Here is a 17,688-nt window from a genome sequence, read left to right as displayed (position 1 = left end):
ATAATTGTATTGAGTTCCCAAAATGTACTCTAGACGTTAAAGATCTGTGTGCCCTTACCAGGACTAAAGTTCCCACTGGACACTCAATGGGCAATGTGAGACTATTAGCAACCTCTAATTTCAGACCAGTCGAGGAGCCACTGATCCTCTAAAATGAAAGAGCATGAACCTGTGAGAGTGAGATATAAGGGAGGTGAACTGTGATTGGTAAACAGGCTGCCAGCATGCTGTTAGAGAGACAGAAACAATTTCTTACGACTTGCCACCCATATCCATAAAAAAAAAGGTGATTAGACCATTTTATTTGTATTAAGAATTATTTAAAATAAGTATAATATGTGTATTTCACTGAGCCTAAGTTGAGCAAGGCTAAAAGTTGATACATTAAATATGTACCTACAACTATAACAAAACTGACATATGTTCTTAAACTTTCACAAAATTGTGACCACAATTCAGTTGCTAGATTTCACACTCTCCTTAGGTTTATACAAACTGCAGGACAGGAAATGATTAATATAGAAATTGCTAAAACAACTTTTTGAATTTCAAATATGTTTATACATAGTAAAGATACAAAAATACATGTATAAAATTGGTATCTATTTGGAATGCTGAGGCAGTCCAGGTTGCTGGTGGAGGTTAGTAGGGAATCCTAGTTGTTTAAAAGGCAAAATGGATGCCTAATTAAATTAAGTATATATGAAGATTTGTGTTTTAAAGCTTTTCGGTGGGGAAAAGTACTTTTTACCACTAATTGCTTCAGAAATTGAGTTGTGTAAAGTGGTCTAGAGCTAAAAGTCATTTCTAAAATTTTAATTACCAATGAGAAGAAACCAGATATTAAACATCTTTTGAGGAAAGTTACAAAATGGTTTACTCCATGCAAAGTTTTACTGTGCTCTAAAATATGCTTTTTATGACTTTGTTGGTATGGATGAACACAAGAAAACTGAAAAATAAATTTAATTAAGTGAGGGATGCAAATTAATTTTCTTTTTAAAAAATTGCATCTCTCGTCTAAATTCTCCTTTGCAAAGTTTAATATCCAGTTCTTTGCCACATAAGTAAAACAAAATATTGTCCATAAATATTGATCTAGTTGTTGCAGTCTCAATCAGCCAACTGATATATCCTGAACAAACCCAGCTATGAGGAAAATTCTATAGAGACTCTTCTATAAAATTATAATCTTGATATACATCCAGAATGGGGTCCTATAAAGTCAAGTGTTAATATTGATATCTAAATAACTTTGCATTCAATATGTCTTGCTACCTAAATGGATGGCATTGGTCTTTTATTGCTGTCTTTCATCACTTCTCAGAATTATGCATACATTAGAAGGGTAATAGTAAATACTTTAAATGTGTAAATTATCTTGGCTTTTAATAAATCAAAAGCAAGTCTCCAATGTTAACACTGAAATTTACCACTATGCACTGAGCTTGAGAAACAAAAACTGGCAGAGATAGTCAGCCTAAATCTCTATGTCTTTTTTTGTGATAGGATAGAAGAGAACGTTCCATAACCTGTTACTGTAGCACCTGCATGATTTTAAATCTCTAAAGTTGATAATTTTGTGCTGCAGTCATGGTTAGGCCTGGCAAAAGAACAAAGTCTGCTTTGCTTTGCTTTTGTAAAGTCTTTCATTGAACTTGAAATAAGAGAAAAATGAAGGTGAAAAAATAAGTTGAATAAAATTAGTCCAAAACAAACATGCAAATTTGCAGTGCACGGTCGAGCATTTCTGCCCATGAAAAGTGCTTCTGTACAGCTCTCTGCAGGAAGCTCTTCACAGTCAAGAAGGTCATTTTCTTTTAGTGTAGCTGGCAAAAGTCTCTGATCATCCTTATAATTAGTTTAGGAGAAAGGTCTGGATGTAAATCTGTCTTTTAATCCATTCGACGAAATATGACACATTACTATAAACGCCAGGCCCCAGGACTTTGGAAAAGCAGACGGAGCCCCATGAAGTTAATCCAAATAATGTCCACTGTCCTCCAGGCTTCTCACAAACAAGAGGCCCACCACTGTCGCCCTGCAATGAGTAGCAATGGGAGTTAGTAACTGGCATTTCAGGGCCGTAATGTGTATCCATACTATCCTGAGGATACAATAAAGCTAAACCCAGATTAACCAACTTGGAAAGTTTCAACAAAGCTTACCTTGTCAGCCTGTGGAGGAATTGTGCTTTCCGCTGTAAAAACAGAACTTTCAAATAAACATCTTAAACTCTGATCATTAAAAAGGTGGAGTGGCTTGGGAAGAAATTGTATTTTTTCCCCCAGAAAATTAAAAGACCTTTTTCAGGCATTTTCTGCACTTACACAAATACGTCGTAAAGCTTTTAAAAACTATCAGAACTAATTACCTCAAAATTGACCTCATTCTAATTTAAGCTTGACTTATGACTGTGGAAACTACCCAAAATGGAATAAAGATTCCCTCCACACACAGTACTACAAACATATTCTAAAATATCTATTTTCAAGAATCTGGCTTTGTGAATGAATACATTAAGTATAACACAATTTGGGGTCCCTTACTACGCTTCTTAATAGTTCTTAAGACTTTTAAATTTGGCATAGTTGAATACAAAATAGGACCACTTAAAATTATTTATAATGAATATTTCATTAATAGCCTGTATTTTATTTCATATATATAGGGATTTTCATTCATGACATTGAAGGATTCCAGTTGAATTATATTCAGTTTTTCCCCCAAATATAGTTAACGATAAAATGCTATGGCATTAGAGATAGCAATATTTGCTACATCTGAAAACAAAGGTATATTCTGCACTGCCTCGAAAAAGAAGAGCTGATACCATGGGGGGAAAAAAAAGTAAATATGTGAATTCATTGTGGAAGTTTACAAATACTCGACCTACAGACTTTCAAAATTAGAAGCATATCTATGGTCTTCCTACTTGGTATTGTTGAAGAACATAGGACTAATGTTTCTCAATCCTTTCCTAAACATTTTCCACATAGTAGCTCATTTAATCTTTACAAAATACCTAAGAGTTTATATTATTTATTATATCTGTTTTGGAGATGTTGAAACTGAAGCACAGGTTAAATAACTTGTTCATTGACAGAGGCTGGATTTGAATCCAAGCAGCCTAGTAACAAGACTCTATAACTACTAGGCCACTCTGCTTCTTAGGAACATTAGTGAATATTATTGCTATGAAAGAGAAATTGGGCCCGGCACGCTGGCTCAAGCCTGTAATCCCAGCACTTTGGGAGGCCGAGGCGGGCAGATGACTTGAGGTCAGGAGTTCCAGACCAACCTGGTCAACATGGTGAAATGCTGTCTCTACTCAAAATACAAAAATTAGCCAGGTTTGGTGGTGGAAACCTGTAATCCCAGCTACTCCAGAGGCTGAGGCAGAAGAATCGCTTGAACCCAGGAGGTGGAGGTTGCAATAAGCTGAGATCACGCCACTGCACTCCAACCTGGGAGACAGAGTGAAACTCTATCTTAAAAAAAAAAAAAAAAAGAAGAAGAAGAAGAAAAAGATTAAAATTTTGATTGTGCTGTACGCTTTTGTGTAAGTGATGATCTTTGAATTTGTAACTTTCCAATACCCTAAGCCAAAATCATAAGCATAGAACTTGCAAAGAGCTGAATAAATTTTTCTGCCTAATAACCTAATTGAATTTTTTAAAGCAAAATTTATCTGTTACATGTAAATAATGCTTAGACAAAAAAGAAAAATTTCCTAGAAACGTTTCACAAACTGTTTTCACAAATTTGTTTTCACATATTTCATACACATAGGGTATTTCGTTCTTGATTTCTCCTTATATAAAATAAATAAGATGCTCACCTATTGAAGTGGAACTATGGTGTCAGAGAGTGATTAAAATGGAACGTGTTTACAATGTCAGCACATTTTCACTTCCAGATCAGACATTTAATAAAATAATTATTTAGCATCTACTCTTTGAAAAGTTCTGTGCTAGTGTATAAAGAAACAAATAAGCACTGTTTTTGTCCCAGAGCAGCCAAAAGTCAGCTTGGGTAACAAGAATAACTTCACATGAAAGCAAAATCTAAAGGCTAGAAAGAGGAGTTCAAAGGAATGAGTGATGACTTCCAGGTGACGAGGAATAAAAAATGCCTTCCTGAGATGTAGGTTTTGATTTAGGCTCAGTGAGTCAGGTAGGCACTCCATTAAGTGCAAAACAAAAGGTGAAAAGCAAGCAATTAAAAATGAAAGTGAGACTACATCTAAAGGCACAACGGATCTGGTTTGTTCTTTTGGTCCTCTTTGTAATATTGGGCTTGAAATCAACATATTTGGCTTCAGTATTGACTTATAGATTGTCACAGACAAACTCACACTTCATTATGTCCTGTTATGATTAAGGAAAATAATATATGTCATATAATAGAGGTTTAAGTAGAAACATTTGCTTCTGATATAGTAAAAAGTAGGTTTTGTTTGTTTTGTTTTCTACCTGAAGTTGTGTTAGAGAATATCTGGTATACATTTAGTGTACCTACACCACTGAAATCCCACTACTAAAGAAGTTGGCAAGACCTGGTTCTTATTAGGCATCATGATAAGAACATGCCTGTGCTTGTGTCTGTGGGCCTTCAGCTCTCTGTCAAGGAATCATCTCCCTTCCCCTCCTTTAGCAATTGCCAAGAGATGATCTTGAACATGTGCCAAGAGGTGCTAGTTTTTGATAAACCTCCAGATGACATTGGAGAGAGGGAGAAATGTATTTATATTAATCATTGCTGCCACACTGCCCGGTTTCATATTCTCAGTCTACCACCTTCATGCTGGCTGATTTGGGGAAGATTACTTAATCTCCTGTATTCTTGATCTGTTTAGGGAAAATAAAGACACCGCCATATGGGTTGATTATGATAATTAAATGAGTTATTAGAAAGCGTTTTGCAGAGAGCCCGAAACATAATAAGCGCTAAACTGATAGATGTTAATATTGGTGTAATTACTATTCATTGAATGTCTAAGTATGTGCCAGATATCATATACAGATATGTGAAAGATACAGGCTTCCAAATACATTAACTTAGTTAATCTTCACGGACAGAATTAGTCCCATTTTACTCATGAGAAAGCTATCCAGAGAGGTTAGATAACTTCACCAGGTTATACTGCTCGTAATGGCAGAGATGAGCTCCAACCCAGATCTTTCAGGCTTCAAGTCCTGTGCCCCACACCCACATCATGCTGCCTCCTACAACACTTTATTTTGGGCCTGGGAATTCAAATCCAGTCCTCCTGTAGAGAAGGGAGGGATTCCTTTACCACCATCCACCTCAGCAGGATGACGTGAGGCCATGAGGCAGAAAGGAGGGTGGTCTCAGCGAAACGCCAAGGGAGCTGTCTGCTCCGTCTTTCCCATGACAACTGTCTAAGCAATAACCACAGGGCCATTTTCAATACCCTGATTTTTCCATTCTAAAATGAATCATCAAAAATATAATGTATTTACATTGAGCTAGTACTTAAGAGCACTGTTGTATCTTTTCTTCATTACTAAACTGTAGGGAGCAAATTACTCCAAAGCAGTAAAATAACAAAGGTGCTTCACAGCAGCATAGTATAATAACTGTCTTCCCCAGTTTTTGTTACAAGCTTATTTGAGCACTCGCACTTTTCCCTCCTTTCCTGGGAACCAGTCCAGTATAATGTTCGATGAGTGTCTGTTAAGTAAAAATAAAAAGGCTCTACACTGTTACGTTAATATGTTCTACAAACTCTCATGGCCATGAATCCTGAGTATCTAAAGGTTGAGTTCAGTGACATTTGAGGACATGCTGGCAATCAAGTGAGGGCCCAGACACCACCAGTGTGATGACCCCTGAGACAGAGTTAGTCCTGTCTCACACCCTGGAAGTTGGGGTGTTGATGTGTGTCTTAATGCTGTCACCCCAATGACTGACAATGTCCTTTCATGCCTACCCTGCTTCCCGGGGCAGCCAGGTGGAAGCCATGGTTACTACTAGCTCCTCTTAGAACCTCATTTGTCCTAACCACTAAAATGGTTGAATGAGATGAACAGGAAAAATTGTTTCTCTCCTGTTGCTGACCAAGGGTGATGTTCCCCATACAGTAGATGAGACAGTAGAAGGCACCCTGAATAAAGAGGATGGGTGTAATTACGAGAATTGTGTACCAGCTGCAGGAAAATGTGCTGTACATAATTAAACATTTGGCAACAAACAATTTTCAAAAAATATTTCCAAAGGGCCGTACGTGAGTAATAATGAATTTATGGGAATCCACTGAAGTTACTGTTGAAATGAATCTCCTTGGTAACCAGAAAGCAACTTACCATGCATGAATCAACTGTGCCAGACTCATAGCCAGCACATATCATCCGAGTGGTAATGGTCTTCATGTCAAAGTAGGACTGACACTGTTCCAGAGGAATAATGCGGACTTCTCCCTCTTGCAGCTTAAAAGGCACTGAATTTGAAAAAAAAAAAAAAAAAAAAAAAAGAATATACATATGTTGGTAAAATGACTCAAAAGTGAGGCTAGTAAGGCTAGCCAAATATGAAATGCAAATATAAGTATGTTTATATCAAGAGAGGCATATTCTTTACTTGAAATGTCATTTTAAAGACACGGCTGGTTTGGAATCAGAATTTTCTAGTTAGAAGTGTTCATAGCAATTATTCAGTGAAACTCCTTTATTTTATTAACGGGGAAACCGAGGCCCAGACTGGTTAAGTAAGTTGGTTCATCCTTAGCATATGCTATAACAAAAACAATAGCTACTACAAAGAAAATGAAACAATCAAGCCAGAGCTCTGCTGGCTGCTAGATAGGAGGCTGCCAGCTCAGCGTCAACTCAGCATGATAGTCCTGCTCTGCTAAAATAGAGAAAACCTGTTCAATCTAACAGAGAAGGGTTGTCCTATTCTTGATGAAAAGACTATGTCTCAATATGTGCCCCAGCAGCCATTACTTGAGGTAAGAACCTCTAATCCTAGAGGATATGACAGAGAGATGTGGAAAAGCTCAAAGCCATCCCTTGGTATTGACAGAGAGAATAGGTGAATTCCATCTTGCTTGAAAGTTCTTGAAGAACGACAATGGATTTCTTGCAGCAAGGCAGTGTGAATCTTTCACTGTTTAGCCATTCTGCAAAATTATACACACTGTTCTTCTTTTAAACAGTGATGGTGAAGCATCACTGGATACCTTATAGGAAGAAAGAGCCATTTTTAGGAAAATCAATGTGATGCAGGCAGTGGATGTTTCATAGGTTGTCTAAAGAATAAAAAAAAAATAGCTAACATTTTTTGGGCACTAGTGGGTCTCATTGTCTTTAATCTTTACAACACTCTGGTGAGTTAGGCAGTTGCTATTTTTTTTTTTTTTTTCCATTTTATAGGCTTGAAAGTTGTATAGTCAGATCAACCAGGTCTTTCTTACTGAATTCAGCAGAATTTTGCCTTTTTTTCAGACAGGATCTCATTCTGTCACCCAGGCAGTGATGAAATCTTGGCTCACTGGAGACTCCACCTTCCAGGCTCAAGAAATCCTCCCACCTCAGCCTCCCAAGTAGCTGGGACTACAGGCACACACCACCATGCCAAGCTAATTTTTTTTTTGTACAAACAGAGTTTCACCATGTTGCCCAGGTTGGTCTCGAACTCCTGGGCTCAATTCATGCTATACTACATGTGTGGAGTGTGCATTACATTGCAGTTTCGCTCCGAGTTCAATATGGATATTGTCGGAGGATTGTTACATGTGAGTTTTTTTAAAAAAGTCATTGACTTCTGCCTATTGAATTTCCTTTCCATTCTGTAATTGATGAAACAATGTAACTCAAAACTTATCTGACTAAATTTTAAGAAAAAAATTCTTTCAAATATACAATTTCTAAGGCCAATAACAGAATGCCAATATACATTATCATTCTTGAAAGCCATGGCATTATACTTGATATGGGCAGAGTAGGCACTACTTAGAGTTTTCTGTTTGTTTGTTTGTTTAAGTCTCAAGTGGGTGGATCACCTGATGTCAGGAGTTTGAGACTAGCTTGGCCAACATGGCAAAACTCTGTCTCTACTAAAAATACAAAAAAAAAAAAAAAAAAAAAAATTAGCCGGGCATCATGGCGCATGCCTGTAATCCCAGTTACTTGGGAGGCTGAGGCAGGAGAATCACTTGAACCTGGGAGGTAGAGGTTGCAGTGAGCCAAGATCATGCCACTGCATTCCAGCCTGGGCGACAGAGCGAGACTCTGTCTCAAAAACAAACAAACAAACAATCATTATTCTAAATTAGGTAAAACTGAATGAGAGAGTCCATTGTAGGGGCTGAGAGTAAGTACATAGTACACATTTTTAATTTCCATGTGTTTTATATGTTTAAGTCATCTACACAGCCAAACTATTTTAATCAATTGAAATAGTCAAATAGCAAATCAATATGCTTTCTTGAAGGACTTATAGGTTGTATTACAGATGTAATACACACAAGACCAAATCATAACATAAAATTGGAGATATGACCCTGCAACTTGACTGCAGATTCCCAGTGACTGTCTCTATCATTGGGCTATCTGCAGGCAGTTAGAGACAGTCCAAAGCACAGTTGTGGCAGGTCTCCTCCTGCCACAAGGAAGCTCCAAAACATTTATAGTAGCTCCCTGGAGAGAGATTCTGAGGTGTGGAGTGGGATTTTTTGAGACTGCATTTGAGCTTGACCATTTTAAATGCCATGGTTCATTATTAATGTCTATCTATGATTTGCACAGCAAATGAAGTGTGATACATCGCTAAGTATTTACCATTTGTGGCTTTTTGTAAGAGAAAATGGGAAATTATGGCCAAAAGCTACCTAGTTTTTGGTTCTAGGTACTGGGTCTCATTCTGTCACTCAGGCAGTGGTGAGATCTCGGCTCACTGCAGACTCCACCTTGCAGGCTCAAGAAATCCTCCCACCTCAGCCTCCAACTGAGGAACACAGTGTTTCTCAGGCTCCTGAAGATCCTGGCTGATATGGTTTGGCTGTGTTCCCACCCAAATCTCATCTTGAATTGTAGTTCCCATAATCTCCACGTGTAATGGGAGGGATCTGGTGGGAGATAATTCAAACATGGGGGACAGTTACTCTCTTGATAGTGAGTTCTCATGAGGTCTGATGGTTTTATAAGGGGCTTTTCCCCCTTTTGCTTGGTAGTTCCCCTTGCTGCTGCCATGTGAAGAAGGACATGTTTGCTTCCCCTTCCACCATGACTGTGTTTCCTGAGGCCTCCCCAGCCCTGCAGAACTGTGACTCAATTAAACCTCTTTCTTTTATAAATTACCCAATCACAGGTATGTGCTTATAGCAACATGAGAATGGACTAATACACTGGCTTACTTTTATTGCCCATGTGGCCCCAGCCTGTGATATAGCAGTACGTGTCAGGCTCTAGCCACTGCTCCGGGCTGGGCAAGCAGACAGGCCGGACGTAGCCAGTCTCACTGATGTCTTCATTTAGCTCAATGATGCTGATGTCATAGTCCACCACTGCTCGACTGTAGCGGGGATGCAGGATGATGGTCTTCACAAAGCGTGTCTGCATGAACACTGATGGATGGTCTAGATTGTTGATGCCAAGCACCACTTTCCAAACTGCAGCATTCTCTCTCCTAAAATTATAATTCAAGAGCTATTGGCATCTTAAACTCCAGTTTATCATGTGAAATTCACATGTAATTTTAAATTAAAATTAAAACATTTTATTTATGTAAATAATGGCCATTTTCATGCCCACTTCTCAATGTATTCATGTAAGTGGCATTTATATAATAGCCTGAGTGGTTCATAAATAAGTATTATTGTTGCAGAAAGCTTAGCTCATGATTCCTGAATGGGGCTAGTCTTTAACATAAAACTTCTTCAGTTTTAAAGGTAAGCAGAGTTAGTTACTTGCTTCATAGAATGAGTAAGATAATGAAAAGCTATGTAGAAGAGAGAGGGGCAAGAGGAAAAGTGAAAAAGAAAAACAAGCCAAGATTAAGACATTCCTCCAAGAAAGAGCAAGTGACTTGAAGAAATGCCAGAGGAACCCCCTACAGATTTCCAGCTCAGAGCTTAAAAAGGTCACCCACAACCTCCAATGGTCATTCTCATACTCCACTGTTTTTGAATACTTGTCAACAATATTTTAGTCGATTCCCACCTTAAAATACTTTCTTCACTTGACTTCGAGGTCTTGCCATGCTCCAAAATTTCTTCCAATCTCATGGGCCTTCCCTCTCAGCCTTCTCCTCTGGGTTCTCCTCTTTGGCTCTCAGTCTCCACATGTTGAAATGCTCTGGAACTTCACTCTCAGCTTTATATTCTCACACCCTTGATTTCATCTAGCCCAGTGGTTTTAAATCCCACCATACCCTGGTGACTCCCAAATGTGTATCTCCAGCTCTATCCTTTCCCTGAGCTGCAGACTTAATGGTCAATGGTCTATTTAACACTCTCAGTTGGATATTTGATCATAGCCAACATTTATTGAGGGCTCACTATGTATCTCACAGTATTTAAGCCTTCAGGATTCAGTTTACAGTAACTTAATACTATAACCAGCCCAGGTGAATTTTCTCTTTTTCTTACACCCAACACTGAATGTGTCAGCAAGTCTTCGCCACTCCTACTTTCAAATATAACCCACATCTTACTGTTTCTCCCTCCTCCATGGCTACAATCCTAATCTAAGCTACTCTCGACTACTTGGACCATGCAATGGCCTCCCAAATCATGGTCCTTCTTCTAATCTTAGTCCCTATAATTCATTTTCCTTACTATCAGGATATGTATTGACTATATCCCCTATATCAATCAGAGCAATATTTTAAAAATATAATTAGATCAATCCATCTTCTGCTCACTATTCTCCAAAAGCTTTGTATCACACTTGAGACAAACCCTAGACTCCCATCCCTGGCTTCTGAGGCCCTACACCATATGCTCATTCTCACCCCAAGGACTTTGTTGCTAATTTTGAACATGCCAAGAGCATCCTCAACTCAGGAGCTATTTCCCTTGATGTTCCCCCAGCTCTCACATCGGTCTTATCTTTACTCCTTCTCTTCATCCAGGTCTCAACTCAGACATCATCTGCTCAGAGCTGTTTTCCCAACCAACCTGTCTCACCCTTACTCTGTCCCCTTCACTCTACTTGATACTGCTTTAATTTTCTTCTCATACTATCCATTGATATCAATGACATTGATATAACCATTTGTCTCTTCTATGTCTTGGCCCCTAGAATATAGTTATCTCTGTGAAGGCAGGGATTTGGCTGGTGTTTTTCACTAGTGTAGTCACAGGGCTTGGTACCTGGCCTATAGTAGGTCCTCAACAAGTACCTATTTAATGATGGCTCAATGAATGTTTTTGACTCTAACCACAAAGGCAGGGTTTGTTCTTCATTACTCCCTCCATCCCTTCCTTCACTCCCAGGCTCTCCTTCACCAGAATGGCCAGGATCAAAAATGTTGACATTTATTGGACCACAGTGTTGGGGCAAGGGTAGAGCTTTAATTGTGGGCACTCCTTTATACTCTGATAATGTGAGTCAGCCACACCACCACTGTTCCTATTTGGGAGCTTGTGATCAAATCAACTAAAGCAGGTTGATTTGACTAGCTAGATCAATTGTTTTTCAACCCAGGCTGAACACTGAATCGTATGGGAGCCTTTAAAATAGTGATTCTCTGGACATCATTCAATATCAATAGAAACAGAAGCTCATGGGCTGGGTGGGGCCTGTGAGTCAGTATTTTTTTTTTAATCCTTTTTATTTTATTTTATTTATTTATTTTTTTATTATACTTTAAGTTCTAGGGTACATGTGCATGACGTGCAGGTTTGTTACCTATGTATATTTCTGCCATGTTGGTGTGCTGCACCCATCAACTCGTCAGCACCCATCAATTCATCATTTATATCATGTATAACTCCCCAATGCAATCCCTCCCTCCTCCCCGCTCCCCATGATAGGCCCCAGTGTGTGATGTTCCCCTTCCCAAGTCCAAGTGATCTCATTGTTCAGTTCCCACCTATGAGTGAGAACATGCAGTGTTTGGTTTTCTCTTCTTGTGATAGTTTGCTAAGAATGATGGTTTCCAGCTGCATCCATGTCCCTACAAAGGATGCAAACTCATCCTTTTTTATGGCTGCATAGTATTCCATGGTGTATATGTGCCACATTTTCTTAATCCAGTCTGTCACTGATGGACATTTGGGTTGATTCCAACTCTTTGCTATTGTGAATAGTGCTGCAATAAACATATGTGTGCATGTGTCTTTGTAGTAGAATAATTTATAATCCTTTGGGTATATACCCAGTAGTGGGATGGCTGGGTCATATGGTACATCTAGTTCTAGATCCTTGAGGAATTGCCATACTGTTTCCCATAATGGATGAACTAGTTTACAATCCCACCAACAGTGTAAAAGTGTTCCTATTTCTCCACATCCTCTCCAACAACTGTTGTTTGCTGATTTTTTAATGATTGCCGTTCTAACTGAGTTCTAGTTCTAGTTTGATTGCACTGTGGTCTGAGAGACAGTTTGTTATAATTTCTGTTCTTTTACATTTGCTGAGGAGTGCTTTACTTCCAATTATGTGGTCAATTTTGGAATAAGTGCGATGTGGTGCTGAGAAGAATGTATATTCTGTTGATTTGGGGTGGAGAGTTCTGTAGATGTCTATTAGGTCCGCTTGGTGCAGAGATGAGTTCAATTCCTGGATATCCTTGTTAACTTTCTGTCTCGTTGATCTGTCTAATGTTGACAGCGGAGTGTTGAAGTCTCCCATTATTATTGTATGGGAGTCTAAGTCTCTTTGTAAGTCTCTAAGGACTTGCTTTATGAATCTGGGTGCTCCTGTATTGGGTGCATATATATTTAGGAGAGTTAGCTCTTCCTGTTGAATTGATCCCTTTACCATTATGTAATGGCCTTCTTTGTCTCTTTTGATCTTTGATGGTTTAAAGTCTGTTTTATCAGAGACAAGGATTGCAACCCCTGCTTTTTTTTGTTCTCCATTTGCTTGGTAGATCTTCCTCCATCCCTTTATTTTGAGCCTATGTATGTCTCTGCATGTGAGATGGGTCTCCTGAATACAGCAGACTGATGGCTCTTGACGCTTTATCCAGTTTGCCAGTCTGTGTCTTTTAATTGGAGCATTTAGTCCATTAACATTTAAGGTTAATATTGTTATGTGTGAACTTGATCCTGCCATTGTGATATTAACTGGTTATTTTGCTCGTTAGTTGATGCAGTTTCTTCCCAGCCTCGACGGTCTTTATATTTTGGCATGTTTTTGCAATGGCTGGTACCGGTTGTTCCTTTCCATGTTTAGGGCTTCCTTCACGGTCTCTTGTAAGGCAGGCCTTGTGGTGACAAAATCTCTAAGCATTTGCTTATCTGTAAAGGATTTTATTTCTCCTTCATTTATGAAACTTAGTTTGGCTGGATATGAAATTCTGGGTTGAAAATTCTTTTCTTTAAGAACGTTGAATATTGGCCCCCACTCTCTTCTGGCTTGTAGAGTTTCTGCCGAGAGATCTGCTGTTAGTCTGATGGGCTTCCCTTTGTGGGTAACCCGACCTTTCTCTCTGGCTGCCCTTAAGATTGTTTCCTTCATTTCAACTTTGGTGAATCTGGCAATTATGTGTCTTGGAGTTGCTCTTCTCAAAGAGTATCTTTGTGGCGTTCTCTGTATTTCCTGAATTTGAATGTTGGCCTGCCATACTAGGTTGGGGAAGTTCTCCTGGATGATATCCTGAAGAGTGTTTTCCAACTTGGTTCCATTTTCCCCCTCACTTTCAGGCACCCCAATCAGACGTAGATTTGGTCTTTTTACATAATCCCATACTTCTTATAGGCTTTGTTCATTTCTTTTTCTTCTTTTTTCTTTTGGTTTCTCTTCTCGCTTCATTTCATTCATTTGATCCTCAATCGCTGATACTCTTTCTTCCAGTTGATCGAGTTGGTTACTGAAGCTTGTGCATTTGTCACGTATTTCTCGTGTCATGGTTTTCATCTCTGTCATTTCGTTTATGACCTTCTCTGCATTAATTATTCTAGCTGTCAATTCTTCCACTCTTTTTTCAAGATTTTTAGTTTCTTTGCGCTGGGTACGTAATTCCTCCTTTAGCTCTGAGAAGTTTGATGGACTGAAGCCTTCTTCTCTCCTCTCGTCCAAGTCATTCTCTGACAAGCTTTGATCCGTTGCTGGCGATGGGCTGCGCTCCTTTGCAGGGGGAGATGCGCTCTTATTTTTTGAATTTCCAGCTTTTCTGCCCTGCTTTTTCCCCATCTTTGTGGTTTTATCTGTCTCTGGTCTTTGATGATGGTGACGTACTGATGGGGTTTTGGTATAGGTGTCCTTCCTGTTTGATAGTTTTCCTTCTGACAGTCAGGACCCTCAGCTATAGGTCTGTTGGAGACTGCTTGAGGTCCACTCCAGACCCTGTTTGCCTGGGTATGAGCAGCAGAGGTTGCAGAAGATAGAATATTGCTGAACAGCGAGTGTACCTGTCTGATTCTTACTTTGGAAGCTCCCTCTCAGGGGTGTACTCCACCGTGTGAGGTGTGGGGTGTCAGTCTGCCCCTAGTGGGGGATGTCTCCCAGTTAGGCTACTCAGGGATCAGTGACCCACTTGAGCAGTCAGTCTGTCTGTTCTCAGATCTCAACCTCCGTGTTGGGAGATCCACTGCTCTCTTCAAAGCTGTCAGACAGTGTCGTTCGCGTCTGCTCAGGCCTCTGCTGCTTCCCCTGTTGTTTTTTTAGCTGAGCCCTGCCCCCAGAGGTGGAGTCTATAGAGACAGGCAGGTTTCCTTGAGCTGCTGTGAGCTCCACCGAGTTCGAGTTTCCCAGCGGCTTTGTTTACCTACTTAAGCCTCAGCAATGGCGGGCGCCCCTCCCCCAGCCTCGCTGCTGCCTTGTGGTTAGATCGCCGCAGACTGCTGTGTTAACAATGAGGGAGGCTCCGTGGCCGTGGGACCCTCCCGGCCAGGGTGAGGGATATATTCTTCTGGTGTGCCCGTTTGCTTAAAGCGCAGTATTGGGGTGGGAGTTACCCCATTTTCCAGGTGTTGTGTGTCTCAGTTCCCCTGGCTAGGAAAAGGGATTCCCTTCCCCCTTGCGCTTTCCAGGTGAGGCGATGCCTCGCCCTGCTTCAGCTCTCGCTGGTCAGGCTGCAGCAGCTGACCAGCACCGATTGTCCGGCACTCCCTAGTGAGAAGACCCCAGTACCTCAGTTGAAAATGCAGAAATCACCGGTCTTCTGTGTCGCTCGCGCTGGGAGTTGGAGACTGGAGCTGTTCCTATTCGGCCATCTTGCTCCGCCCCCCCATGAGTCAGTATTTTTAAGAGCTCTCTAGGAAATCTTAGGCAAAACCCCACCCACACCCCTTCTTTTCTTGGCATGCCTTTCTTTACCATCAATATGACAAAGATTCGAAAGGCTGAGATTTCAAGAGAGTTAGGAAGGAGGAGCCAAGTTAGGAACTCGCTTGGTTTTTAGTATTGTTGGATACTTGGGCCAGACTCTACCAACAGACCCCCCTATATAGTCATGCATGTTATCCTTTTTCCATTAAAAAAAAACAAAAAACAATAATTTCAGGGATATCAGGGGAACGGACATCATTCAGTGAATAAAGAGGTAGAGATACATGGCAATTTCTCTATGGCAAGCATGGTGTTAGGGATTACAAGAATAAGCAAGAAAAGCATGATCCCTGCCTATACAAACATTATAATTGAGTGAAGATAGACAATTAAATAAACAACTAGATTAAAATGCAGGTAGTACTATCACATGAGCATTACAAGATAATGTTACAGAATAATTTTTTTCTTTTTTTTTTTTTTTTTTACTTTCCTTGAGACAGGGTCTCACTCTGTCACCCAGGTTGGAGTGCAGTGGCATGATGACAGCTCACTGCAGCCTCAACCTCCCAGGCTCAAGAGATCCACTGGCCTCAGTGTCCCACCAAGTAGCTGAGACTACAGGCACACATCACCATATCTGGCTAAATTTTTTTGGAGTTTTAGTAAAGATGAGGTTTTGCTATGTTGCCCAAGCTGGTCTTGAACTCCTGAGCTCAAGCAATCCTCCCTCCTTGGGCCTCCCAAAGTGCTAGGATTACAGGTGTAAGCCACCAAGTCCAGCCCAGAAGAATAATTTTTCATTACATAAAGCTGTCACTAAAAGAACATGCTTTTCTTTCTCTTTCTTTCCTTTCCTTTCCTTTTTCCTTTCCTTTCCCTTCCTTTTTCTCTTCTTTCTTTTACTTCTTTCTTTCTTTCCTTTTTCCTTCTTTTTTTTCCTTCTTTCTTCCTTCCGTTCCTCCCTTCTCTCATTCCTTCCTTTTTTACTCCACAGTAATGAGTGCATGACCATTTGAGAAGTTCAATATGTACTTGAGATTCTATTGTTTCAGACACCTGAAATCACGCAATAATTGACTTCAAATTTCTGTCTATTTAATAGCTTCTTGCCCTTGAATAGCGTTACTAAGTTTTGGTTGTGAAAAACATTCATCCACATGCTTAAATCATAAGCAGTATTTTGAGTAATCGAACATTCCAAATTATTTGTAACAAAATTGAATAACATCAAAATTCTGGACTTAATTACCATATTGAGATTAATGTAATTCTAATTATAAAAAATTAGTGTCAATAAAACTGCTAAACATTAATTTGTATCCAGTAGTCTCTTGTTACACAAGCTACTGTCTTTATGGTATTAATATCCACCAAAAGAAAAAAAATGCCCATAGGAAATTCACATACTTTTTCATATTCAGTGATGACAGTGTTCTTTTCTTCTTTTTGTTATGAGTATATAGTGAAAAATAATGTCTTTTTTAATGTCTTCCCTCCTATCACCCCGGGTATGGCAGAAACCAAAAACAAAACAAGAAAAAAACCCAACCTATTGTTTGAAAGAGTTTCCCGGGTTGAAGCAGATGTACACACATGGTGATTGTTACATCAAGCAAATACTAAGAAGAAGGAGTCAGGAGTAATGACAAAGATAGCCCTGTGTCTGGGTAGAAGCAAAAAGAAGGAGGATAATTTCAGCCTACATGAATGCCACATGAGTTTAATATCAATTCTAAAGTACAAATTAGCTGGATGTGGTTGTGCGCATCTATAGTCCCAGCTACTCAGGAGGCTGAGGCAGGAAAATCACTTGAACCCTGGAGGTGGAGGTTGCAGTGAGCTGAGATCATGCCACTGCACTCCAGCCTGGGCGACAGGGCTAGACTTCTCTCAAAAAAAATAAAACAGAGAAAAAAAGAAAAAAGAAAGAAAGAAGTACCATTGGAGAAACACATGGAAACACACTCTGATCATAAGACTGTTTTAGTAAAAAGAGTTAAATTACGGCCGGGTGCCGTGGTTCACACCTGTAATAAGATTACTTTGGGAGGCTGAGGAGGGCGGCTCACCTGAGGTCAGGAGTTCAAGGCCAGCCTGGCCAACATGGCAAAACCCTGTCTCTACAAAAAATACAAAAATTAGCTAGGTGTGGTGGCAGGCGCCAGTAATCCCAGCTACTCAGGAGGCTGAGGCATAAGAATCACTTGAACCTGGGAGGTGGAGGTTGCAGTGAGCTGAGATCGGCCATTGCACTCCAGCCTGGGCGATAAGATCAAAACTC

The 17,688-nt window shown here is 39.9% G+C and overlaps 1 protein-coding gene across 4 annotated transcripts in view; it reads right to left on the bottom strand.

Moving 5' to 3' along the window:
* Positions 1-1,386: 1,386 nt before the first annotated feature.
* CORIN (corin, serine peptidase) overlaps positions 1,387-17,688 on the bottom strand; it is a 272,512-nt gene continuing 256,210 nt past the window's right edge. For all 4 annotated transcript variants that reach the window (XM_030919664.1, XM_030919673.1, XM_030919678.1 and 1 more), the window contains 3 exons: positions 9,380-9,651; positions 6,330-6,463; positions 1,387-2,041 (listed from right to left, as the gene is read on the bottom strand). In XM_030919664.1, the coding sequence (XP_030775524.1) occupies positions 1,859-2,041; positions 6,330-6,463; positions 9,380-9,651 (589 nt within the window). In that variant the 3' untranslated portion in view covers positions 1,387-1,858. The remainder of the gene's footprint in view (positions 2,042-6,329; positions 6,464-9,379; positions 9,652-17,688) is intronic.

Source organism: Rhinopithecus roxellana, chromosome 2, assembly GCF_007565055.1.
Source record: "Rhinopithecus roxellana isolate Shanxi Qingling chromosome 2, ASM756505v1, whole genome shotgun sequence".
Lineage (NCBI taxonomy): Eukaryota > Metazoa > Chordata > Mammalia > Primates > Cercopithecidae > Rhinopithecus > Rhinopithecus roxellana.
This window is presented reverse-complemented; position numbering and strand designations above follow the sequence as displayed.